General features: G+C 41.8%; 3 protein-coding genes across 14 annotated transcripts in view; 1 reads left to right on the top strand and 2 right to left on the bottom strand.

The window, feature by feature from the left end:
* Nucleotides 1–2,529: 2,529 nt before the first annotated feature.
* NME5 (NME/NM23 family member 5) lies at nucleotides 2,530–23,988 on the bottom strand. 6 transcript variants are annotated; one of them, XM_085236410.1, is made up of 6 exons: nucleotides 23,555–23,988; nucleotides 16,226–16,391; nucleotides 14,119–14,324; nucleotides 13,663–13,763; nucleotides 6,100–6,219; nucleotides 2,530–2,558 (listed from the first exon to the last, which is right to left on the bottom strand). In XM_085236410.1, the coding sequence occupies exons 1-6, from the start codon at nucleotides 23,986–23,988 to the stop codon at nucleotides 2,545–2,547; spliced, it is 1,041 nt and encodes a 346-aa protein (XP_085092536.1). In that variant the 3' UTR covers nucleotides 2,530–2,544. The 6 variants fall into 6 exon arrangements, with proteins under 6 accessions (XP_085092536.1, XP_085092541.1, XP_085092538.1 ...); XM_085236415.1 differs by lacking the exons at nucleotides 2,530–2,558; nucleotides 6,100–6,219; nucleotides 23,555–23,988 and adding exons at nucleotides 7,850–9,500; nucleotides 12,558–12,676; nucleotides 19,432–23,512; XM_085236412.1 differs by lacking the exons at nucleotides 2,530–2,558; nucleotides 6,100–6,219; nucleotides 23,555–23,988 and adding exons at nucleotides 7,850–9,500; nucleotides 12,558–12,676; nucleotides 16,830–16,985.
* The window catches only part of HNRNPAB (heterogeneous nuclear ribonucleoprotein A/B), a 24,093-nt gene continuing 21,071 nt past the window's right edge, over nucleotides 23,987–27,008 (top strand). For all 6 annotated transcript variants that reach the window (XM_085236424.1, XM_085236422.1, XM_085236421.1 and 3 more), the window contains exon 1: nucleotides 23,987–24,261. In XM_085236424.1, the coding sequence (XP_085092550.1) occupies nucleotides 23,987–24,261 (275 nt within the window). The remainder of the gene's footprint in view (nucleotides 24,262–27,008) is intronic.
* Nucleotides 25,255–27,008, bottom strand: part of PHYKPL (5-phosphohydroxy-L-lysine phospho-lyase) — a 17,926-nt gene continuing 16,172 nt past the window's right edge. Inside the window, exon 15 of one of the 2 annotated variants that reach the window (XR_014886524.1) lies at nucleotides 25,255–25,385. The gene's annotated coding sequence lies outside the window, so the exon portion shown is untranslated. The remainder of the gene's footprint in view (nucleotides 25,386–27,008) is intronic. The other variant, XR_014886526.1, reaches the window with a different exon arrangement.

Below are 27,008 nucleotides of genomic sequence, written 5' to 3'. Positions count from 1 at the left end.
CATTACAGGGACAAGGCACCTCCTCCCTATCACTAAGTGGATTTTGAAGGCAATAAGAAAGAGAGTAATTACATTAACACAGCTCCAAGTACCTCCCGAGGTGCTGAGCATTCCCAGCATTGCAGCCACTCTCTATGAAGCAGGTAATACTGGTAAGTGGTAGGCTGCAAACATGGTTCTGGGGAACACCCGTGCTGCACCAGCAGCAGCTAATACTGGGCAGGAGTGCTAGGAACACGGCACTGGGACTTGGGATGGTTTTGCTTGAACTAGCTCAAGTCCAAAAGCAAAACAACTATATTTAAACTTTGATGTGCATAAGTAAATCCCAGGGCAGAGTTGTGCTTCCCAGCTTTCAGCTGTCCTCATGGCTGTTTCTTGTCCCGTAGCCTCCCCTCGGGGCTGCCAGGGATATCATCTTGTGGATCAGCAGTCTGAGACTGTTTTATCCAACAGCCTGCTATTTAAATTCCCTGTGAAACATCTTTTGATAGCAGCACGTTCGTTTATTCCTCCATCTACTACAAACAGATTCAGGCTATGGGACTTGAATCTGGATTTGAGACAGACCCCATTGGGAGTGCTCCATCCCCATCTCTGAGGTATGCCCAGGTGCCCAACCTGGCCAGCATCAGTGGCAGGACAGGGGATGTGCCCACCATGGGGCTTTATCTCTCTGATCTCCAGAGTCACAGATCACCACCTGATCCCTTTCAAGCAGCCCAAAGCTCTAAATTGTACCTCTTGTATCCAAACACCATCCAATCTCTTGGAGCCAGGCCAGGTACACTGATAAGGAGATAGTGTAAATGGTCACGCAAGATAGAGGTCAAAAGTCAGTTTCCTGTGGCTTAACCCAGCAAGTGCTTATTTAGGGTCTTATTTAGAACATTTCTGGTTATCTCATCTTCTGAAGGCACCATTCTGGCTGAGCATTCACCACAGTTCTGCTCCAGTGTAAAAGGTTTTGTGTGAAATGAAGTACAGAGTGCTCTGTACAATGCCAGCACTAATTTAATAAGAACTGTGGTAAAAGAAGTATTGAGAAAGATCATGAAGAGTACTGTGATAAAGGCCATCAGTTCCCTCTGACAGGAAGCTGAGCTGAGTTTTAAACCCATGGTGATCTCTGGGACACTTGTACTTTCTCTGTCCCATGAAGATGTAATTGATTTCCACATCACCATGACTCGCTCAGTCTTGCATTAAGCACTCTGCCTCATAACCAAGCTAACCACTGACAACAATTCTTCCATTCAATCTTCTGAAACTAACCACAAGAGTTTTCCCACAAAGAAACAGTTTTCCCACAGACGAGACTTTCTAGCACTGAAAATGCAATGGCTCACAGGTGGAGTGAATGCTTCAGCAATATGGCAAGAATTACACCATGGGGACATGATGGCCCCATTTATTTCATAAACCAAGTCTAACTAATGTAGCAAAATAAAGACAATCAACAACAACAACAAAAACAAAAACAGGCATGGAATCAGTTTTCCAGATGTGTCAATCAAGGAAAATTGCCCGAGCCATGTTAGTAAGCTAACAGCATGGCACCAAGTTACATAGCTGGCCCTACAATACACCAGGAAGAGTCAAGCCTGAAATAAACTATCCCATGAGCTTCCACTATTATTCACATGGGCACATCTGTTCTCATATGCACCACCACAATTTCCTCCGTATTAAGGCTTCAGATATCTTCTCAGTATGTTATCTCTGTATTTATAGTTATTCAAGAAAGTGTTAGCTCTATGAAACCTGAGACTGATGACAAAAGAACTTGATTTCCACAGCAAAAACTCCGGTACAGCAGCATTGACAGCTAGGGCCCGACTGTCCCATTGCACAGAGACTTTGGAATACTCTGAAGCAATAGCTCTGCCTCTCTCTACTGCAACATCACTTGCAAGACTTTAGCCTTCTCTCATCTCCAAGAGCCTTACTGATTTAGAAGAATGGGTTGTGACTCATTATTTCTTCCAAAGAAAAGATCCAGAAAGCGACTGCATCTCCATTAGGTGTCTGCACCTCCTGCTGTGGCTTGAACTTAAGGCACCAGAGAAGCTGCAGTATTAGCTGCACTGGAATGTTTTGGTTTTCCCTTGCTAAACAGGCCCATCTCTGCAAGTGTGAAAGTGCTTCAGTTACCAAAACACTCTTGTGAGGGGAAAAAGGGAATTTCCTTATTTTGTATTTAACCAATGGATTCTCACTTTTGATTAAAGCAAAGAGAAAAAGACATGCCTCAGCATGTTCCCTTGACACTCTCTACCAAGACAAGAAGAAGCTTTCAGAAGTTCACTTTTTCTTCTACAGATTAAACAAATTCCCATCAGCAAATTATGATCTCTGGACCACTGTGTAAAACCCACAACCTCTGTGAGCACAGCCAAGCTAACGCTGCATGTGTGCACATAAGAGACACACCTTAATTGTGGAAAATCCTCCTGGCACCAGGTACTGCTCTCTCATATGCAGGGAGGCTTGTGCATATTAATGGTCATGTCGTCTTCTTTTTTTTTAAATATTCCAACTTTCTCAATGAAGAAAACCTGTAGCAGAACAGCGAATTAACACCATGTGACAATGAGATAGTGACAACGAGATAGTTGCTTTTCAATCCAGCTGGCTAAGTACAGCAAATCCAATTCCTCAACACAACAAGGGAGCGAAAACCCAGAACTCTCAGTTTGTCCCATCAGAACTTAACATCCTCAAATCACGTCCAAATTGATATGGTATCACCCTTAGTAGAATCACACGAAATTGTAATACCTACAGATGTAGCCCAACATCATCCGCTGCAGTAAATCTGTGAGAGAATACACAGTACACCCTGTGGCACACTCACACATCTTGATGGAGGTGAATTAGCAGCGTAGGAGTTGCACTCCAGGTCTGCCAATACAAGAGACACTAACTGAGAACGCTGCTGCCTCTGCTCATTTTCACTTCCATAGCTGAAGTACGACTTCAATGTCTCCATTGCAGATACCAAACCTCCTTCTTCCACAGCTGCCTTACATGAAAGTTTTTTTAATGACTTTGCAGTTGAAGTGCTGTCTTGGCTTCAGATTATTCCCACTAGACTGAATTTGCATGTATTTGTTACTGCACTGCCTTACAAGAAGACATGCTAGCATATCACCTTTTTCTTCACCACCAGATATGCTTATGAGGTGTAAGATGAATTCATTCTTTAAGGTTACTCTGTCATACACGTTATTTTTTAAAACTAAGCTTTGTCTGGACTGAAGAAAACCAGCCACAAGTTTCTGATAGCTAACTTAGGAAGATTGGAATTCATGAACAGATTTATCTTCAGACATTACTACAGTGATAGCTGATTTCTGCATTAAAACACACAACCACACACACAGATTCTCTACACATATGCAGGTAATAGCCTCTGCCTATGAGAAAACATTTCAAAATATTATATGCCAAATGATTCCAGCCCCAAACAATAGGCAAACTTTGACAACTCAGCTGTTAAATTCCCTACTTCCACATAGCAGTAGATACTTAAATGTGCCCATCACAGCAGTGATTGCAGAAACCATCTGTTTGTGCAGTTTACTCATGTGTCTGCTCCAAAAACTAGTGCAATAGGTGCACAAGCAGTCATGCTCTAACAGATGGAGTGCTCAGCCCCTACACCATTAGGTGCATTGGATGATCATGTGAATACTTGCCTACAGTCAGATGGAAAAATCGAGCTGCTAGGCAGACAGAAGTCTGATGGACAAGCCCAGATTACAAGTCCATAGCACTAACTTGAATTCTTTTCCAAAAAAATACAATGAAGAACCTTTTCCTCATGAACTCAGAGGACATTAGATTGGGCTACACATCAAGGACATGGTGCTAGATCTCCTTAGTTACAATGGACATTTCTCAGTGAAAAAATACACTGCTTTGTTTGTAAGACACAAAACTGGAACAAAAGAAAGCGATAGATTTTATTGATTCTGCTGCTGCTTCAAAGGATGACCTGAGGGGGCCCCTTGTGAATTCTCTGTACATGACCTTCACACTTGTATCATTTTTGCCCCACTAGTTCCTTTGTACAGCATTCTGCCATCTGGTGAGAAAAACTGTTATCAAGAAATTAGGTATCATCATTAAAAATACACTTACAGATTACTCAGAAAATTTCTTTCCAGGAGTGCCACGTAGTCTAAAGGAATAACATTGTGAGTAACCAGTAAAGCTGCATCACAGCTGCACTTTGTGGTAGGAGACATTCTTCTCTGTAGGTAATGACCAATGTAACACTGAGTTTGGAGAATGCCTCAATACCAGGTCAGTGCTCAGGTGAGGCAATGTTATGTTGCATTGCAGTTCATTAAAAAGGCAGTAAAAAGCTTAAGAGTTTTCACGGATCCTAACCATATGAACCTAGTAATCAGTATGATAGACTATCATTTACATGAATAGGAAATTGAATGGACATTTCATTTCCTATGCCTTTGTTGCTCCCTTTCAATTGCACTGATGGTGCTATTCAGGGAAGCCCAGCATGGTGTCTGTTTACAAGAGAACTTTGCAAAACAAAGACAGTCACGGTCAAAACTTTGTTGGTCAATTCAGTTTATTTACATGGAAGACCTCAGAAGAAAAAAAAAAAACACAATAAAGTATTCTGAAATATCCTCATGGCATAGTTTTATGGAAGTGGTGAGTTAGCAGAGGATGATCTCACAGCTATCTACATTTGTGGTGGCCACATTAAAAGCATCTGGTTTTCAGAGAGGCCTGATCAAACTTCCCTCATCCGGGCAAAAACACCATTGCAAATTTTCCTTTGCAAAATGGTCTACGATGAAGTGTTCTGCACACAGGGAACAGTATTGCCCATGTTTCACTGCGGAGAAATCAGGCTCAAGCACTCTCCTTTCAGTTGGAGTGCAGGATGTGCCATGCCAGCATCTGGCTGCATTTCAGACGTGTGTATCACATAACAGCTGAGCAGCTCTCTGATTTTTTTTTTTTTTTTTTTTTTTTTAAGCCAAAAGAATGGAATTGTTCTGAATACACCATGAAGAAACCAAGAGAATAATTGGGACCAATGTTTTTAAGAAGGCCTTGCTATGTCATATCTTCTGGTTCAGTTGCTAAATTACACTATAAAAATAAGTAAGTGCAATTGAGAGGCTGTGTTAATCTCAGAAGTTTAAACATCACCCCGTAATGACTGCTTTATAGTGGCCCACAGTAAACTACTTTATGGGGCATGCAGGAGATTTATCCACACGCGTATGCTAAATACTGCTGGGAATTTTCTCACATAGAGAAATGAGGATGACACAAAACCAAATGCATACAAAACATGGCAGTCATTCACACTGCAGCAGGAATACCACCCAGTAGGAAAGAACATTTACGACACCGAAAAGAGATAAGAGCCGATAGCCAGCACAGCAGTGAGATGTTGCTTTTGGAAGTGCAGAATTTCCTACCCTGATAATCAGTGCAGACTCTAGAAACATAACAAATAACAACCACTTCTTTGCAAGGAAATGAGAGTTTAGGCGCTGACTATAAATAAGTTATAAAGAAAAAAGGAGTGGTTTGCAGAGTTGCTTATCAAAATCAAGAGACATGAGAGCCAAATTAGGATCTCGCACATAAAAGTTCCCTGGACTTAAGGGTGAGTATACATGTGACTTTTTGCCCAGGCATTTGGGGCTGACAGACTGCACTCAATTGCCTTTAAAATTTCTCTCTGTAGTAATACAGGAGATCCACCCTGTCTGACTCAGAGATCTCCGATTAAAAGTCTTTTAAAAAAAGAAGTTGGTAGCATAGTCTTACTTAATTTTTTTTTTAAAGTAACCTGATCTCAGAACAGTACTGCAGCTACGCAAGAGTGAGTTAACCTGAAATCCTTCACTACCTGAAGAGTTAGCCTGATTTTCTCAGAGGAAAAAATGTACTGCCATACAAGACAACTGTAAGTATACCAGGCACTATATGAAGTCCTTTATATGAGTGCATCACCTCCCTCAGCCATAAAGCACTCACAAGCAGTAAAGCAAAGATCATTCTTAATCTCTCTGTGCTATCATTAATGAAGTATCATTCACCCACTTGTCTGCAAGCTGCTGTCCTCTCCCGCAGGCTGCTTCATCTTACAACAATGCCTCCTTTCTGGCTCGGAAGACCAACAACTGGCTCTCCCCTGAGCTTCTGGCAGATCTCCGTGATCACCTGGCAGGAGGCAACATAACAAGAATTTATTTGACAGACATCCTCCCAAGGAGGCTCAGCATATCAGTCATGCTGCTGACACCCTTGCCACCCAGAGGAGTTTGTCTGGATGACAGAAGTTTTCTGACTATGGGCAGCAGCTCTACCAGTGGGCCATCCAAAAGATACCAGGATTTTCCATTTCACAGAAGGGGTATTTCCTCCACATTATTTGCAGAGGGTGCACTCTTGCTGGTTAAGGACAAAAAGGATCAACATTTACTGCCCACAATTGCATGAACTATCTTGATCTGAGTGCTCTGGCTTAGCAAATTAATACTAATTACAGCCGTAAGTAGAATCTGCTGTTCTAATATGGCACTGAAAAGAACTGCAAGCTTGAGTCATTCCTTCCCTTTATACAGTGCCATGGGAGAAACACCTGTCACTTTATCACCAATCTATGAATTTTGCTTAGATCACTGTTGTTTGAAGAACAGTCAACATTAAATACTTCAGTGAAAGAACAGTTGTTCATAAGTAAGAAAGATGAGGATTTGCAAGTCTCCACGTAACACTTTTTGCCTCAGATTGTTGAATGAAAGCCCTAAGTGCCAAGCAGCAACTCGTTTCTGAAGCTTGGCATGCTGGAATGCTTGGACTTATATAGGCAAAGTGGAATTGACTTTGATTGAGGCTTATGCCATGTTTAAAGTATACTCAGGTTTCCTGGCAGTATAACTGGCCTATTAAAGTTAAAAAATCCCTTTTGAGACATGAATTCTGAACAATCATATGCTTCACAGTAGCTTAGTAGCTGTATAGTTTTGTGAATAATTTCCAAGGCAAGTGGCAATGAGCAAAACAAAAAGCAGCCAAAAAAAACCAGAATTATGGAAAGAGACTGAGCTACTGGTTTTATGGACATAGCTCTATTCCAGCACTCTAGCAGTACAACTAAAATGAACTCCCTCAAAATTAAAATGCTCAATAAAACCCAATAGGCAAGGTAACTACTTGGACTCAACAGAGGTCACTAATTACCAGACAACTTGCCTGGCAGACACCAGATGATAAGGCATCTTCAATTCATGTTTTTGTTGTTGTTGTTGTTTTGTTTTGTTTGTTTGTTTTTTTCTCCCCCAAAACTATGCTTTCTCTGATGTGGATTTACAATGCTGGCCAAGCCTATAACACTGTGCCAAGCAGAAACCTAAAGCTCAATTGAAACGTGAGCAGCACTTCCTCAAGCAGCCTCTCGTACGGTGTGACAGCTCCCCCAGGGGACCAGGCCATTATGCTGCCTGTCCTCTGGGTAGGACTGTCCTGCCCACATCCCACTCACTGGTACAACTTCCTCCACATCTCAGCTGTGAGGTTTAGTTTACCAGGTCAGTATTTATCCCTGGTGTACAGAGACATGGAATGGAATACTAGAGAACAAAACCTGTAACAGATACAGGCTTGTATGACTGATACATTATAGTGCATGGCTACAAAAGTAACATTTACAACTCTAGCTAGTTTTGCCCTTTCTCCTACACGTCCAGCGTACCAAAGGACCCACACACTCACTGCAGTACCTACAAACCTTCTATAGGTATGATGTAACTGAGGCCTATTGCAAAAGACAAACTGAGAGCTCCAACAGTGCCATAAAGGAGAAATTTATTGCCAAACTAGAACACATCTAAGTAAGCAAGCAAACACCTCAGTAACTAACAGAAGTGAAGAATGCACTGTGCATATGTTGGGTTTTAGCTTCTGGCATGTTCAAAATAGAAATGCTTTGGTTTGGCTAACAGGAAACCACAAAGCACAACTGTCCTATAATTGCAGCAATCAGACACATGTAGGGAACTGTAATTACAGGTAAGAGAAATTAGTTATAAAGAGATCTTTTTGCTGTTTTTCTAATGACCTTTTATTTTTTCTTCATATCTGAGCGTTAGGTTCAGATTGTGTTTCTTGTTTTGTTTTTGTAGAGATTGTTATCTGAAATGGCAAGTACGGATCAGTTCTCTTAGAAGATACACAATTAGCTTAGAAAAAGTTTAATATTACAGACAAATGGCTCAAATTGCTGCTAATTACTCAAGTTTGAGAAGCAATGTTTGTCATAAAACAAACTGACTTTGTTTTAGTATGAGTTAAGTCTACTCAAGTTTCAGAACTGTGAGATCAATGCTTTCTCCACACAATCCAGAAAAACCATAAAATACAAAGTTTGAAGTTAGCAGTGCAAATACAACTTTGAAGAAAACAAAAAAAGCTTCCTGCCCTCTCCCAACCAGTCCAATTACTTTAGAAATAGAGTACAGGATTAACCACTGCCTGCTGAACAGCATAGCCCCTAGCCCATCCCCTTGAAACTGTCAAATAAAACATAGTAAATTTCAAATGTAAACTACAATACAAGGAAAACAACAGAAATCAGCATACCTTTTAAGAGCAGATGAGCACAGAAAAACACCCCTACTATGAGTTGTTGCATTTAAGCACCTTTCTTTAAACAAATTTGGAAATAATATCAGCATTAGTCCCTAAAATACACCCTCTTGTGACTTCCAATAGAAATTAGAGACTGATGTATAACCACTGTACCTTTTGTCACCGAGATGGAAAAATGTACATTCAAGGTACTTTTAATTCAGATTTCAAATTCTTTTGTCAAAATACATCAGTCTCAAGTCACCACTTTAGGAGTTGCCATAGCTCAGCGATGCAAACAAGAACCACATTTCCCAGGTTGGTAATATGCCCTCAGTATCTGTTTTCTAAGTTACATTCAGGTACCTCCTCTCAGAATGCAATTTGTGTCTCCTAAAAAAGTGCTGGAAACAAGTCTGCCTCACAAAGTATAGACCAGCTGAATGTCATTTGGTATCTGCAATTGTCTTAATGATTTTATTTTCCCCAGACAGCCAAACCAAGATAATTAGAGAAAATAGCAGTTCAGGTAACAGCTGAAGATAATTTCACCCTTTTCTTATCACCTGACACAGTAAATTTATTACATAAGTCTACACTCTCTAAGTCAATAGAAAAGTTACTACAGCTTTTAAATTCTGGTTTAGAGTAAGGATTCCATAAAGACACGAGAGTAGTTATGACAGTAACATTTACTTCAAATAATATTAATTGCCCAGAGATACAATGAAAATGATGACATCCATCTGTAACTTGGAATGCTTGAGATGATTTCCACTGAGATCTTACTCCTGGTGTTCTTCTTCAGTGATGTAATGTCTTAACCTAGGTTTGTTAGGGTTGTGTTCCATCAGCCAGTCAGCAAGCCACATCTGTGTAACAACAACAAAAAATTCAACACCTTCTGTGGTTTTTTTTTTGTTTGTTTGTTTTCTCTATGAAGTGTAAGGAAAGCAATTTAAAGCATTATTTGAAGCCTCTGACACACAGTCCTACAGAGCTGTAAAATGAAGTCCTTACAGGAAAAAAGAAAAAAAAAAAAAAAAGCCTGATTTTTTCTAGATGTTCTTTTGAATCTTCACCACTTATATTGCTTTCAAATAACTCACATTATGTTTTGAAGATGACCTTTTCCTGGCATTGTCTATCCTTGTGCACAGGAATATTTTGGCCATGCTTTACACTATCTGAACAGGTTTTGAAGTTGTGTTATACACATGAAAGCGTTTAATGAAACACCACTCCTAGCAGTTATTACATATAATTTATCTAGTAATGATTTATTAAAAATGCCACAGCCTTCTGCACTGAAATCACCTTATAATGCCTAAAAATTAAAAATTAAGCATGGTGACTTTCTGAAATTCCTCCTGTAAGTTTTCTAGCAAATTGTGCTTAAGTGGGAGCATGAGGGGTAGGAATGTCTAATTTAATCTTCCAAAGTCTTGACCTTAGGCAAATCAACCTCTTTGCCTCAATTTCTCCACTCATAAAGAGAAGATTTAACACATCCTTTTTTTATTTCACAGAGCTGTTGATGATTTGTTCCTGGAATGAAATGAAATTTAAAGCCATATTGCAAAGTGAAAGAGTTGACAGAATAGTAGATCAGTAAGATAAACATCACTCTCCTCTTATTACCAGATATAAGAAAAGAGAAAGGTTTTAAAGAAGAGACAACAGGAGGAGTGCTCTGACAGTCCACACAGGTTAGTCAGCAATAGCAGCAGTAGGAATTCAGGACAAATGAAGAAGAAAAATAACAAACAAGCAAGCCATACAAATGTATGTGACAGCCCTTAAAAAAACTACCTGGGAAAGTTAAAAAAAATTGCTTGAAATTTATGAATGATGAAATTTACTCTGTTACTTCAGGGAATTGGCCAAGACAACCTCAGTGCTGCTAGCAACTATTTATGAGTGGACTGATGTTGTTTTTTTATTTCTGAAGATTGTATGAGAAACAAACAAGAGATCACAATTGGCCTAAATTCAGTTCGTGGGAGAAAAATACCTAAATATATGAACATAGCATAGAAAAAAATGCTCCATCAATTTCCTTGTGAATCACCTGGCAGAATCAAGCTGAAGAGCAATAGCCAACATATATTGCTCAAGTATAACAATATCAAATCAAGCTTATTTTCCTTTTGTGACAAGGTCACAGACATTAAGAATGTGGAAAAAAGAATTAATTTGTTTCTATTAGCATATAACTTTATCACAAGCAAGGATGAGGAAAATGGTGTAGGTGAAGTTACTAGTTCTAGCTACTTAACTGGACAAAAAAAAAAGAAAAAGTGCTCGGAGTGCAGAGATTAACTGAAAACAAAGAAAATGATTTAAGGAAGTGTGGCCTACGAGTTAAGATATAGGAAAGAAAAAAATAGGTTTTTTTATTATTATTATTATAGTGAAGAAATGACTGGGGGAAAAAAAAAAAAAGAGAGAGAGAGAGACAATGACAGCCTTCAGAGACACAATCGATTGCTGCAAAAGAGAGGAGATGTTACATTGTCTCCAATGTCCTCTGGGGACACCGAAGCAAAATAAACCAAAAAAATGTCTTGGGTTTAAAATTGGAGCACATGAGACTTAGGCTAACTTCTAGTGAAAGGTTTTCAACTGTATATAATTAAGCACTGAAATAGAACGCCTGGGGAGACAGATTCTCCATCATTTGGAGTGCTGAAGAACAGGCCAGACAAACGTTTGCTAGGAATGGTTATGTACAGTTGGTTTGGCCTTAGGGCAGAGGGATGGATGAAGTGACTGCTTCAGGGACACTGCATCTCAGTTTCTTAGATTTCAATGCCAGACATACAAAGTGAACAGACTGTAAAGCTGGAGCAATACAATACATTTAATCTGACACAGGTCATAGACACACCTCAAAATGCTCTTAAGGTCTTTTTCTCTGCAATGTCTCGTGGGAAAATGCAATGTGGATTAAAAGATTGCTAATAATGCAGAATGCACCACAACTCCCAGTAAATCATCACACTGATTAATTTTCTACATTCCTGAATATGTACTAATGTGAATTACTTGAATTTTAAGAATACTTCAAGTAAAAAAAATACTGTATTTTTCCAGATGAAAGAAAGCTAATTTTATTTAGGTGCCAAAAAGAAAAATCCAGTAAATGAACCATTTCCCCCCCACTGAGAACTGCAATTCATACAAAATCTTTTGTTAAAAGAGATCCTTGAGATCTCCTTTAAAGGAGGGCAAGATGTATCAACTTATTAAATAGAAAGGGTTAAGATGACATAATTTCATAATTTTCTAGAGGCCACTTTGATTATTCAAGATGGGTTTTACTCAGAAGAATCATAATTAGTTTTCCTGATGAGCTGTGGGGGCAGCCCATGTAACTGTTATCAGTGCCACATAAACAAGATAATTGTTCATCCTGAAGAAAGATTAGGTTAATATTATTAAATTAACCGCAGTGATGAAGAACAGACAGCCTTGCTAAGAACTCCACAGTGTTTTACTCAAGCTGTAACTACTACCAGGGTGATTAGCATCTAAGTAAGCTTACCTAGAATCTATTATGAGAGCTATTTCATCTCAAACTTACCTCAGAAATATTAAAGTAAAAACTTTCTCTTGGCATCATATAATAGCACCTATTTGCTTTTCCAGACACGTGTAACAACTGTGTAGGCAATAGTTTTATAGATGTCACCTAAAATGATAGTTTCATAAAGGAGGATTTCATATAGCCTTGCCCCTCATCTCATCTGTAACAAGCAAATCAACTTCTTGAAAGGCAAATGCTATCTGACTACCTCATTAGCAGTTAACTAAAACAGCACAGCTCTTTTGCAAAAGAGTAGCTTATATATAGAAAGAGGGAGCACGAATATTAATGTAAAACAAACATATCACAAAGCATACAGCACAGTGCTGACATAGCATACCATTGGATCTGCTGGCTTCTCTTTACAAAGTGCAGTGAGCCCAGCTAGTAATGTAGGATTTACATGAAGATTCAAGTAATCTCTAGCTCTTTGTCCAGCTGGAATTGGCTCCGAGATCACTGTGAAGAGTAATCACAGGTGTTGGAAAGCAACTTGTAGAATGATCAAAGGCGGCCTTCCTTCATAGGTTGTTTATAGTAAAATTAAGGTAAATGGAGGCTCATCTAAGTTAATAGTATGTAATAGTTGATAAAGATTTTCACACAACAAACTGCAAAGACACCATTTAAACCCCTTTACGATGTCCTTGAGGTAATCTTTCTAATTATAGCCAATTAGGAAAGGAGAGAAACTTAGATCATCTGGAGAAACATCTGTATCTGCAAAGATTCATTAGGATGTAGGAGAGCAAGAATATATCCCATATTGATTACTTCCTTCTTGCAGTGTGGCTCTGGTTTCTGAAAACCCTACAAATCTCATGTTAAGTCTAGCTTTGCTTGCAAATATGAAGAGTCATGGTTTAGACAAGGTAAGGCCTATAGGAAATATAACAAGCTTTTCTAGTCAGTTCCCCTTGCATCTTTCTGTCAAAGACTAAAATCATAATTCAGATGTTACTTTATAAACAAGAGACCATCTCCCAGTCTTTCCAGGTACCATGGTCCATTTCTCTAGCATTTACCTTAGGAATAGCACCTGTCATGTGAGTGAACAGTTGCTGTTGAACAGACATTGCTCAGCCTGAGCCCAAGCAGGACAATCTTCTCAAGCCAACAGGAATTCCTGGTCTGATCACCGCCACAAAAACATGCTAGACATAATAGCTTCCAGTTTTACTTGCAGTTTTTTCTGCTCCAATTCCCAAACCATGGAGTTTGAAAAGTAGAAGCACTCACTGTAACTATAATGGCTCTTCAAATAGATATTAGTACGCTTTTTGGAGGAGAAAATACCAACATAAATAAATACACATTTGCACAAAGCAAACAAGCCCAAGCCCTTCTAAATTAAATTATACCTAGAGTCTGAACAGAGGCAGTAAGAGAGAAGGATGTTATGCTCTCAAAGTCTGGCAATATATATATTTTTTGTATCATTTTACCTTCTGGAAACATGAATCGAATTTCTCTTTCTGCTGAGGATATGCTGAGACTGCCATGAAGTCCATTCCTCAGATCATCAGTCCCATAGATCGCTCTCAAACTAAAAGCAAGAGAAAGAACTGCTGAGTGGGCAACTGCAAATACCTTCATAGACCCTACAGTATAAAAGCAATACACATAGGCTAAATAACAAGGCAGTGGTATGATTTGTTTTGTTTTTAAACAAATTAAGTAGCAGATTAAAATTTGTGCTCACACATTCAGCGTTCTCTGTGAAATGGGTGAATTTTACATATACAAAGGTGAAAAGTTATGTTACAAGTAATCTAAAGAGATAACACTAAAAATCATCTCATTTGAAAGAGGGAGAGTGGTAGAAGGCAGAAGAAATCCTGATCTCATTTAAGAGAATGACAAAATCCTACTGAGTCCACCAAAATCATCCAGTAAGCTACCTGTGAGGGTGAGTCATCCTAGCTTTTATGCTGTTTGATGGTCCAAGCAATTCCTTCCAGTATGAGACTGCACGATGTCTGGCAAGAACCATAGCAACTGAAGGTCCAGAGCTCATATAGGCTGCTAAGTTAGGAAAAAACATTTTTCCATATTGGTCTGCATAAAAGATGCTGCATTGCTCTGGGCTTAACTGGAGCTTCCGTTTCTGGGGGGAAAAAAAGAAAGAAAAAAAAGGAAAGAAAAAAAAAAAGAAAAAAAAAGTAAAAAAAAAGAGAATGAAAAAAGCATGAAAAAAGCTTACTAAATTGAGCTAGTTTGCTACCTCAGGTACCACACTGTTCTTTTCAAGTGCAAGCTGAAGAGTACAGAGTAACTTCCCAACTTAATCTGATTCTCTCAGATTTGGTCCTTCTCAATATACAAAGCAACAAAGCCCAAAAAGTTTCTATGTTAATTACACAGACAAATGCATTACTTGAGGAAGATGAGATTTTGGTATACACAAATTGCAGTGTTTTAAAACCGCTGGGTGACCTAAGTACAGTCAGAGCATGGTATTCAAAAACTGAAAAGCATTACAAGGTCAGTATTTAATTATTCATCTGTTGCAGAAGAGCATTCCACTTTTACAAAAGTTTCAGCCCACAGCATGAATTATACAATTGTTCATTCTTTCGTTCAGTGCTTTAGGACTTTCACAATAGCTATCTAGCCTGCAGGTAGCCAGAATTAGGACAAGTGTAACAGGTTATCCACCAGAGGGCATGGGGCAGCCTGAACAGAAATAAACTTATTAAAAAGTGCTTTATTTGAGCCTGCTCTAATGTGATACAGAGTACTAAACATTCAGATTCCTATCAACCTCAATGTCAAAAGTTCTTCTCATTAAAACGAAACGAAACAACCCTCTAATCTTCTGATGAACTGTCTATAAATAAAATAACCAGAAATGAAGGGGAAGAAATTAAAAAAAGAACAAGTTTGAAAAGAAGCATTTAAAAAAATAAAAGATTACCGTTTTAGGAAAATATATACATATAACACTTCTAGAAGCCCGGCTGCTGCTCGCCCAGTGCCCTCAAAGCCCAGCGCCGTGTCCAAGGCGCTGTCGCCCCAGTACGAGGAGGAGGGGGGGAGGAGGAAGAGAAGAAAGCAGAACACGATGAGGACGACAGCGGCACCCAGCGACCGCCCAGCCCCGCTGGGTAACATGGAAGAGGGTTATTTTTTTTTCGGTTTTTTTTTCGTTTTTTTTTTTTTTTCCTCCCCCCTTGTGATCATTTCTAAAGGAAAGTTAAAAAGAGCAAAGACTTCATACCAGAGTACTATTACTGGCTCCTGTTGAAGATATCCTTTACTTCATATCTCTTACCTCAAGATAACCTGGTGATTCTGAATTATTTTAATAGATTTTTTTTTTCATCTGTTCTTAGAGAATATACAAAGAGCTCCCTGAATGAGGGCCTAGAGTATGCATGTCCTTGCTAGCTAAAGGCAAATCTTTATCTTAACCCGGTCTCCACCAAGAATCATAGCCTGGAGGCTTTCCAAGCAGCAGAGGGGTTGCACCAGTGCTCTGCAGCATCCCCACAATCACATTGTTACGTCCAAAACCATAAAGGACAAACTCAGTCAGGCCTATATAAGTAGAACATTTGTAATGCTTTTAAAGCCCTTTTAGGATAAAAACACTGGGAATAAGAAAAAGCACTTCAGACCACAACCTGCCATTTAAATCTGGAAACATCTACTTGGCAAATGAATGCATGACACATTGTTATTAGAAGGGGACCTCTCTAAAGAGTTACATTGGAGCATCCACCCATCTGCTACATGTGTTACATACATGGACTACTAAACCTAGTTTATTAAGGAAGCATGGGATTTCTTCTGGCCTGCAAAATCATTTGTGTGCTCTCTTCCATGTCATGCACCAACAGAATGTATCCTCAAAGAATCTGGAAGTTGTGTCTGATGACGTGAAAAATACAAACTGATTTTTTTACAACAAAAGTTTTTAATTATTGAACTGACAGCTGAAAGTTAGGACAACTATTGATGTGACTCACAAACTGCAGCTATTATCTCAGGAACATAGCCTTTTACCTGAACAATCATGAATCCAGATCTGAGGATGAGATCCTCTATCTCTTCCTCCTTAGCTACAACATCGGGTTTGATGAGAGCCAGCGTTTTTTCCACAAAAATCTGAGGTTCGGGCATTAGCATCTGCATCTTTGCTTCTAAATTAGAATCCGGGTGCTTCTTTGTCCTGCAATGACATCGGTTAATGACATTTGGGGTTTGCCTACCACGCAGTCACCTGCAGCCACACTCAGTGCACACCCCAGAAAGGAAGCAGGACATCCTCATTTCAGACCTGGACTAGTTAGCACCCCACAATCCACACTCCCATTTTCAGTAAAGGAATGTTTTGTAGAAAACAAGCCAAAATTAAACATTGTTAGCCAATCGTGAGTTATAAACTCTTCTAAAACATCTCTAACTCAGACTATACATGAGGAGAAGAGAAGCACGGTTATGCACAGAGATCAGCGAGTTATGAGGCTCCAACGCTTCTCCCCGAATAGTGGAAGTAGTATAGTGTGGCTTCCTGCAGAACTGTGCCCTTCTCGCCCGTGCCCGTGGGTCTCTGTGGAGACAAGGCTGAAAACACGCGAACACACGCGGAAAGCCTGCAGCTACCGACCTGGAACCACAGCTCCCAGTCACGGCCGCCAGCGGTATCGCCGCCCCCGCCCCACCGCCATGCCGCGCAGCTCCCCGTTGCTAAGCGACGGCGGGGCCGGGCGGGCAGCGGGCTCAGCGGCCACAAGATGGCCTCCGCGGCCCTCGCGGCGGACGGCTGCGTGCGTGTGTGGGGGGGGAGCAGAAATGGCGGCGCGGGAGCGCCGCGCCCTCGGCTTGCCTTACAGTGCGCCGCAACCGCGCTTTCCGGACCTCGTTTGCCCCTTTCTGAGCGTCTGGTGTGATAAGAAAATAAGAAAGGGAGTAAATTGGTTTGGGCAGAAGGCTTCGGGGGAATCTGTTGCGTTGTTAATTCTGTGACACAGCTTTCTGTCGATTTTACTCCACGCTGGAAGCACGATCTCACAGCAGATATTCATAAGCAGAGGTCACACTGTTGAACCGGTATTTTGGAACAGAAATAAACTTCTGAGTGCAGAAGTGGATTGTTTACACGTCGCTGTGTAGTGGCAGCACACGCAGCACTTCCTGTTTATTTCCTTTTGGATCTGCTGTGGGACACGCAGCTCACAGCAGAGCAGGCACTGACCTGAATTCCCAACTCTAGAACACAGTTTCTCAGCACTTTGGATTGAAAGGCATTTTCTACCCGACGTTACTAGCTTGTAACACAGAAACAAGCAGCCTGCCGCCCCACTGAGGACTGCAGGCTGCTATCGGGAGGCACAGCCCGGTGGCTGCGATAACACCCTCACCAGCCCATAGACTCCTCACATTTGGGCCTCATCTGCTGCTGTGTGACGTTTGCCAAAAATGATGGGATCCCAGGCAGTCTGTTTGTCACATCCAGCTGGAATTGCCTGTCACATTTGAGCCCTTGGAGTGAGATGGACAAAGAGACAAGTGCTCATGTATATGGGCTTCATTTCTTTTTATTGAAAACAGGCTGAAAGTTGATTGATACAAAGGTGAAAGGGCACAAGGCAGAACACTTAGAGAGCCATAGGTGCAATATGGTCAGCAGAAGAAATGGAAGTTAAGGCTTGAACAATTCAGATATAGACTGACTTTGCTAATGCAGGCATGTGATGTTGGCTTCTTTAACAGAGACAGCTTAACCAATAGTTGATTTGTAGATATTGTAAATGCAGCAACTACTCACAGATAAGGAAAAGACATGTTTATGAGAAATAAATTCCTAGAAAGATTTGAGAGTTCATCTACTTTTTCTTTTAGCTCAGGGTTAATTTGGCAAGAGCTGTTCCTCTGCAAAGTAAATGCTTACAAGGCTGACAGGCTGACCCTGGGTGTAGCAGCTCAAAAGCCTCCTCAGCACCAGTGAATATTTCAGATTATTATATAAGAAATGTTGAAGTTAATATCCTCACAAAATACTGCCGACTTTAATCCCTTGTAATTTCTTTAGCATGTGCATTTTGCTCCCAGTTAACCAAGATAGGAAAAAAAATATATCAGTATCTGTCTGTGCATCTTTATCTGCTGAAGCTTCCCCACGAGCAGCATCCTGTGCACTTCACTCCTTCCCCCATCCTTCTGTGTCAGAATTTCTCCTCCTTGCTGTTTCCAGAAGCATTTCTGGAGGGCGGAGATCATCTAATTTTAGCAACTCGGAGAATCCTCTGCTCTCCAATGAGCGAGCTGCTGCATCTGAAGCTGCAGCCAATTACCCGGGGTTTCCTCCTGCCACACTTCCCACGACCGTTTAATAATGCAGAGTTACACACTTAAAGGGGCCCCACACATTAAGAGAAAATAACATTGTGTGTTCTCTAACAAAGAAGTAGCTTTATACAGTAAGAGTATCTCAGAGGTTTCTTCTAAATCCTTGGATTCCATAAACCCGACCTGTTAACCCTGTGTTGATATTGTTATTGTACGCATGTTATCTTTGCAGTGCTTGAAAAGCTATTTCTAATAACTGAAAGGCTGGTTTGAAGCACTGTCTCTAACCTCTGTAGCCCAGGGATGTTATTATGGGCTAAGAAAAGAAACAAACAAAACCTGAAATTTTAATTACAATGCTACAAACCATTACAGTTCTGAATACTTCCCTGGGCATAGCTTGGCTGCTGTATCTGATCTGTTAAGCGGTTTAACAAGCCTTGGTTGTCTTATTTTTAGCTGGCATGGAATATAATAACATTAAGATCATGGTTGCAGATGCATTTGCATTCTAGTAACAAATAAATAACTTCTTAAAGAAAAAATACCGTTTTAGAACTTTGAACACCAATATTGCGAGAAGATGGACAAAATATTTGCTTGGGGATTGTTCATTAAAAAAAAAAAAGAAAGAAGGAGGAAAAACAGAATGATGTAAAATTGCACTGGATAATGCAAAATAATAAAGAAAAGTTGAAGAGTAATACTGGCCAGTTTCACTGATTAAAAATGAAACTTACACATTTTAGCTTTCTGTGCATTTTGATGTCAAGCATACAAAAAAAAAAAGTAGTAATAATTTCCTGGTTATTCATTTGCCACACAAACAACTTCTGACCACCACTGACACCATGTTTTTTTTTTTTTGCTTCTGTCTCCCAGGATAAAGGCTGGGATACCTACACGCAGCACCAGCTTACCTCCATAACCTGCTTCATCCGTGCTTGCTCTTGCAGTGCAAAGTGTGTTTGACGGAAATCCTGTGACCAAGCTAACTTCCGCTCCTGCAAGCCCGCTCCCTCCTCCATTTCTTACAGCTAAACAATTCTGCTGCAGTTTGCCTACATGCCTGTAATCCTAGCTAACTTTTTATTGCTTTTGACTAACCCAAATCAAATGTCACAATTTTCTTTAAATGTTATTATTTCTACAAGACTCCAAGTAATAACAAACTTCTTATCTACGCATCCTCTGTAACTCCATCACTTGCTCTACTGACCTTCTTCCGTTTTATTTCCTGATCATCCTCATGCCCACTCTTTCATATGTTCACAGATTTTATCATATACTCTGCTCTGACCCCCCAGCACCTGCACAGATGCACTTCAGCCTCTTGTACATCAATCAATTAATTTAATATAATCCTTCCGTAGAAGCACCTCTTCTCATCTCATGTTTTCAAGTCTTCCAACCACATCTCCTGTCTGGCTGCACCCTAAATTCACTTCAAACACAGTTTTGCTTCCTCTACTCATCTAAAAGCTTCTCAACAAATCTTAAATGAAACTCTTTTGTGTCCAGCCACTTTTAGCATAGCTAGCTTTCCTCTTACCTTAACTTTTGCAATTATTCTCACCTATTGCTTTTTCCCCAGCCTGGCACAGCAATAGCTTCCCTTGTGTTTCTTTCCCATGTTTGCAAGAACACCAGTGAACTCTGATATAATTTCTCTCCTCCCTTCCCTTCTAGCTCATAGCTCATTGCACTAATTGACAAATACAGATATGATTGCCTCATATTACTGTCTCTTTTCAAACTTAAGGTGTTTCCATTGCAATTTACTCTCATGTAATGAGCGTGTGCTAGATAAATGATCTGGCTGAAAACCAACCATTGTTCAGCTGAGTTATTTTACAGCTAACTGTGCAAGGGAGTAGGTGGAACTTCACAGCCAGGAATATGAGTTTTAGATTCAGATTAGTCCAAACTGCTGTGACTTCTGTGAGTTACTGACATAGCTGGGAATCTTGCACAAGCCCTCCTCATCTCAGTTACTGATATCCTTTTCTCTGATCACAACATATAAATCATTCTCTTCCACTCAGAATTTTTTTTGCAAGACTATTTGATTTTGTAGACCATCTTTTTATGTCAATTCTCTATGTCTTTCCACATAAAGTATTTTCTGCTCCACACAAAACATTTGGTTTTCAGCTGTAAGCCCATACACATATTGATCAAGTTCTATTTACCTTTTGTTCCACACACAATAGCTCCTACTATGTAAGTCATCTAAAGCAATTGAATTATACTAAGCCATTTTAGAGTAAAGACTCTCCTGTTCAATTCCATGATTTTGCTCAGGATGCATTCATGTTGAATACCTGTGGAGGCTGGCATAGACTTCCTGTTCTCTATAAAGCTTCTACTCATCTGTATACTGGCATAACATGTGGATGCTGTATATAGATACTAGACATTTACCCTTTACTTCCTTAAATATATATCTCTACCTTATCTCTACGTGGCATAAAATAGACATAGTAGCTGGAAATTGCTGCTTGGAATTGCCAAGATGAGAGATTGAGATGGGACTGACCAGAAGAAATCAACAGTTGGAAGAGATTACAGATCTGAAGAAAGCATTGTTAAGCAAATCCATGCAAGAGCTGTAAAAGGAAAGAAGATAGTTCAGGAAATGGAAAAAAGGAAATGGAAAAAAGGAAATGGAAAAAAGGAAATGGAAAAAAGGAAATGGAAAAAAGGAAATGGAAAAAAGGAAATAATGGAAACCTATGGAGAGCTGCAAATCAAACAATAAATCATGCAAGTCCTTAGCAAGGCTTGATAAAATACAAAGGAGATATTCAGAGCAATTACTTTTGCAGAGAAATTAATACATTATATCATTAAAACCACTCAGATTACATCCATCACCTGAACCAAAGCTTAGACAACAGACTTACATAAACTGCCACCCATTTTGGTCTACTCTTGCTGCTGATCTATACACTTTTAACTTCAGAGCACACATCTGCATTCAGCTGCTACAAATACGAAAACCTGCAAGAAAGTAGGTAGTGAAGCTTAGCAGTACTTATCTTTTCATCCACCCCATTAAGTCCAGCTGCAGACATCAGTCTTAGCTTCCCCCTTTGTGACTTAAGCAAATGCAGGATAATTTCCAATTGAAGCAAGCTGATGGTTCTGTATAAATTAACACATACAGGTGATAGTAGCTTTGGGTACAGATCTGATTACAATCTAAGTCAAGGCTGCCTAAAAGAAGCCAACAGAAGATCTCTTGCTGGATGTGGGGTAAGTTTCCTCAAGATGGTACAAAGGGAAAAGAACATCTTACAACAACAACAACAACAACCACCTTTGTTTCTAATTAAAATTTAGTATTAGAAAAAAAGCTTTAAAAGCACAGTCTTGTAAAGGTAAGTAGCTGTACCAGAAAAGAGATACACAACCTGTTCTACAGAATCACAATTTTCAAGCCTGCTAGTTAGATGCTCTTTCTATCATTCTTACTGGATGTGACTTCATGTAACATTCAGTTTCATAAACTTTACAATTAAGAGATGGTTGTGGAGTTTGTCCATAGTTGCTCATCTAGATCACCTATTTTCAGATCGTCTTAGTGTTTTTCAATTTGTGAGCAGCAAAACATAAGGGAAAAAAAAATGATGGAAGCAAATAGTCATTATGTCCAAGGATTTAAACTTGAGAATTTGTAAGAAAAGCTGTTACAATTCCAGTAAGAAATAGGAAGCAGTTTTGCCATGCATGGGAATCAAAGCAGAATGCTCAGCCTGGACCAGTTAACGTGGCTCTCATGTCAAGTACCACAAGCAGCAAAGCAAGAGAGTAGCTTCAAATTGCTGCTTGTGGCTGGAGACTGTTTTTTGTATGATCTTACAATACTAAGTATGATATGTATATTTTTTTGTTCCTCTTAAGAAGTCTGGCTTATAGGTTAAAACTGTTTTTAAGTTGGAAAAAAAAAATAGCTTCTTAATCTGAATGTGCTGTATTGACTTCATTTTGTAATCATCTTTAATACTCTACACACATTGTGCTGCATACAAAACCAAATGTCCTACAGTGTGTTGTGATTTTAGCCAGGTGCTACTTCAAATCTCACACAGGATAGAAGTTGGCCTTAAAAGTGGTTTGCTGAAGAACAGACTGGATCCTGGACTCAATAGCTTGCAGAATAAAGGTAAATAGTGCTGCATGCCTTCATTACACCATGTGCACTTCCTGAATTGTAGCAGTGGTGCAGGTAAGCTGGGCCAGAGGATATATTTGACAGAGGGTGGGACACTCCACTACGTTTACATTTATCACTGCAAAAAGTTAAACTGTTACTTTTAGCACCACCAGCAAAGGGTTTCATGCGTCTGAATTCTGTTTTAAAGAGGCGGCAGCAATCTTTGGCTCTCCATCAGAAAGCTGAGATCTGTGCCTTTGCTGCGGACAAATGAGATATTAGGGATGGTACATCGCACAAGAATTTAAAGCACAAACACAAGGAGCGTTGTCTCCTGCCCTCCTCACACGGGCATTGCCAGCAGAACCGATACATCCTTGGGCAAAAAGAGCGCCGGCCCGGGCCCGCTCAGGGCTCCAGCTCCGAATTATGTAATACCGACTCCAGGTTTCCACCAAGAAAACAAACTCCGGCCTTCCCTGTTGCAAAACCAGCAGAGCTGGAAACGTAGTAAACCTCTCTCCCTGGAGTGACTGAGTCAGCGCGCACCGCACCTTCACGGAGCGGCGCCAGGAAACGCAGCGGCGCTGCCATAACCGCGCCTCAGCGGGACGGGAGCGCTCTGCGGCGGACCGTTAGGAGGCTGCTGCGGGCAACAGCCATCGCCTCACGCGGGCGTTGCGCCTCCGGGACTGGGCTTCGCGCACGGTCTGTTATCGGGAAGCGCCTCGAGAGGATAACACAGTTGAAAGTGAGCGCGGCAGCCACCCACGCCCCCACTTCTCCACGGGCGCACGGAGCCGTGGGCGCTGAGGTGAGAGGCGCGAAGCCCCCGCACGCGCTTTCCCTCACAACTCAGTCCCGCGGGCCGCCATTCGCCTCACCCCGCGCACCCCGTCCGCCCGACGCCGTAGAACCAATAGGAGCCCCCGAATCTTATGAGTGACAAAGAGCGACGGCCAACCAGGAGACGTCTTGTTGCTGTGTGTCCCAGGCTCCGGCGGTATAAAGGCGGCCACGCGTTAAAGCTTCGGGCTGGAGAGTACGTGTCTCGGGGGGAGGAGGAGGTGGTGGCGGGGCCGGTGCGGAGCAGCCGAGCACCGTGGGGGATTTTAATCCGATTCCGGCCGGCCCGGATTTTATCGCGAGCGGCTTTTAAAGTGAGTAGGGGCGGGCAGCGGCACGCGGGGGGAGGGGCGGCGGCGGACCGGATCAGACCGGCCCAGCCCTGCGGGGGGAGCGGCCTCGCTGACCGCCGGCCGCGCTGGTCTCTTGCAGGCGCCTCACGTCCCTCTTGCCTCTGCGGACGGGGCAGCATGTCCGAAGCAGAACAGCAGTTGGCGGCCGCCGCCGGCGCCACCCAGAACGGACACGAAGCGGCTGAGAGCTCCGGGGAGCAGCAGCAGGCCGACACCGGCGGGGCCCCGGCGGCTTCGGCGGGCGCAGTGACGGCGGCGGCGACGGCGGGAACGGCGGCGGCGACGGCGGCGGCGGGAGCCGGCCCTACGGCGGGGACGGCGGGGGTGGCCGCCAGCCAGAACGGGGCCGAAGGCGACCAGATAAACGCCAGCAAGAACGAGGAGGACGCGGGGTAAGCGGCGGGCGGAAGGCGGGAGCGGGCCGCGCCCCCCCGTCCCCGCCTCGGGCGCCATGTGCGGCGGCGGAGCGCGGCCTTCGGGCCCCGGCGCGGCCTTCGGGCGGGCGGAGCGTCCCGTCGGGCCCCGGCCCCGCGGGGGAGGGCGGCGGGCGGCCCCGCGGTGCGGCGCTCGGTCGGGCGGCGGAAGGCGGCCCGCAGCGGCAGCGCTCCCTTTGTTCTGGAGCTGCCTTTTGTTGGCGCCATGTGGTGGCTGGGGGAGGGGCGGCCGCGGGCCCTCGCCGGCTTGCGCTGTAAAATGGAAGGGATTTCCCTCGGCGCGCCTCCTGCCTCGGCCCCGGCCGCTTTGAAGGAGAGGGGAGGAGGGAAGGAGCCGCTCGCTGCCCGCGGTGCTGGCTGCGAACTTTAGGGGCTTCGTGGAGAAATGCCGCCCGTCGTCAGAACGCGAGCGTGCTTTATGTAGGGCGTGCGAAGTAACGGGGATTGGAACCTAACGGTGGCAATCTTAAGTATTTGGGGAGGAAGGAAGGAAGGGAAATGCAGCACGAGCGAAGTGATACGCGGTGTGATGAAAAAGTAAGAGTGATTTTGGCTTACGTCTTCACAGCATTGTCAGAAAACTGGTTATTAGTGTTTTCTGGAGGAATCAGGGGAGTTCTGCTGTCTTTTAGTAGCAGCATTTATACATGAAAGAGACTAATTTATTTACGATCACAGTCGATCCTTTTCTTACTTTTTTGAATATACACGAGAACTACCTGCCTGTTTCTTCAGACTCTTTGTGAGCCTGGCTACTCACATATTTAATGGGAACTTCCTTTGTTGTCACTGGACCCTGAGGACGGTCGTTTGCCTGAGGCTGAACAGAGCTGAAGCTGCAGCAGTGCAATAGATTTCTGTTTATAATGGAAGGAGAAAAGGTTATACAAGCTTTCTGTAGCCTAGGGCCAGATGTGCCTTTTTTCACAGCATTAAAGGATTGAGAACTACACCTGTGTAAGCTGTGTGAATTTTCTTTTTACGTCCTTAGTGTGCAGCGTTCCCTGAAAAGTGGATGATATTGTCCCGTTTGTCACATAGGATGTGACAGATTTCAACCCCACACCTGTAAACTGAAGTCTCTAAGGAGAAAGAAACAAAACTAACAATAATTATTCATAGGGATTGCATTGAGTGAAAACTTTCAGCCTGTGCACAGGACCTGCCCAAGATAGAGTTCAGGACATAGGCAGTAAATACAGTTAGTAGCTGAGAATTGCTTTGATTTGTGTTGGTATTCTGGGGAGGGGAAAAAAAGAGACTGCATTAGCAGTGCAATTGTCCAGCTTGTGTGGCTGCTGAAAGGGAAGTGAAATACTAAGAATTGTAATTTCAGAAGCTCTATGCTGTGGTGTTGAAATCTATGTAGCTGATGAACGTACCGCTTTAAAAACCAGAAGGTTGTAAATCGCAGTGTGATATCTACTCCCGTGGTAAGCGATTATTTTAGCACTGGAATACCTGCGTGCAGTCCCATCCTTAGGGCATGCCTGAGCTGCCTGCAGATAAATTGTCATCCCCTCAGCCTTTGAATTTCTTAGATCTGTTCTGTAAGAACATCTAGCAAGCCAGGGCGTGCTACTGAAAACAACCGTCAGTCTGTTTACGTTTTGCATTGTTGTTTGGTCAGTAAGCTATTTCAATGAGAATGGAGCCATCAAGTTACCTTCTATCTTTATTGAAACGTTTATTAAACTCTGGTAGGACTTCTCTTTAAGGCCTCTATTTTAAGGGCTGTAAGAAGCACGGATGTGACTTAGGCCTTAAATACTAAACTGCACTACTTAGTTGGGAGTGCACAGCTGGATCTGAAAAATTACAGATTTATTCTCTGAAGGATATGGTTTTCTCCAGTAAAATGAAAAAAGTCAAGCAAACAGATCAATCACTTTGCAGATCTTCTCATGTTGCCATTTGAACCGAAATGGATGCTGGTTTTGGCAGGTTGAAGTTATACATTAACACCAACGGCCAATTTTATTTAGATGTAGGCTAGTTTATAAATTACTGCTAGCTTCTACTGCCAGATCATGGTTACCTCAGAACAGAGTAGTGACAACTTAAACTGCTTTAGCCTGCAGTTAGGTAAAAAGGCTCAAATGCTTTTAAAAGCTCAGTTTGTTACCTTGGAAACTCTGAAAATAGAAAACAGTTGTGCTATTAATGGTATTATTTAAGTGAGGCATTTGAAAAGTGCCTTATTTTGACTGATCTTAGTTCTGTTTAGTTTCAATTCTGTATTGCACTTGAGTAGTTTATAGTTCTTTGTGATACTTTAGAGGTGATCAGTGTGGGTAGGGAAGTACTGTATCGTGGCCTCCCAAGAAAGCAAAGACTGGCTTAATATTGTCACATTGAAGATGGAACTAGATTCAGTAAGTGAGCAGGAAGAAGTGCACAGTGTACTTGTTAAGGCAGGTCCAAAGTCCCGTCTGTTGTAGGAGACTGTTCTTAGCTGTCACAGATATCTCTCAAATTCTGCAGGTTGTGTCAAGGCTAATATTTTTACATTAATTTCTCCAAATTAAGATAGATCTTAAGTATTTTGATTTTGGTGCCCTTTTCTAGCCTGAGTGCTTTCAGAGCAGTATATATGACCTCAGTTCCTTTCAAAGAGGAAAAGGCAGTAATTGATAATCAATACTGCTTCATTGCGAGTAACAAAATGACAGCGGAAGAACATAAGTTACTGGTGAGAAGTATTT

This window comes from Meleagris gallopavo, chromosome 15 (assembly GCF_905368555.1).
Source record: "Meleagris gallopavo chromosome 15, MGAL_WU_HG_1.1, whole genome shotgun sequence".
NCBI lineage: Eukaryota > Metazoa > Chordata > Aves > Galliformes > Phasianidae > Meleagris > Meleagris gallopavo.
Note: the sequence above shows the minus strand (reverse complement) of the source record. Positions and strands in the feature narration are given on the sequence as shown.

Excerpts from the sequence above, each read along its gene's own strand:
- NME5 (XM_085236410.1), bottom strand. The coding sequence starts at position 23,988 with ATGCTGCCCCGTCCGCAGAGGCAAGAGGGACGTGAGGCGCCTGCAAGA. Across the intron at positions 16,392-23,554 it reads GGGCGGACGGGGTGCGCGGG|GACAAAGAAGCACCCGGATT; the intron begins GTGAGGCGAATG and ends ATGTCATTGCAG. Across the intron at positions 13,764-14,118 it reads AGGATGACTCACCCTCACAG|TTTGAGAGCGATCTATGGGA; the intron begins GTAGCTTACTGG and ends TCTTGCTTTTAG.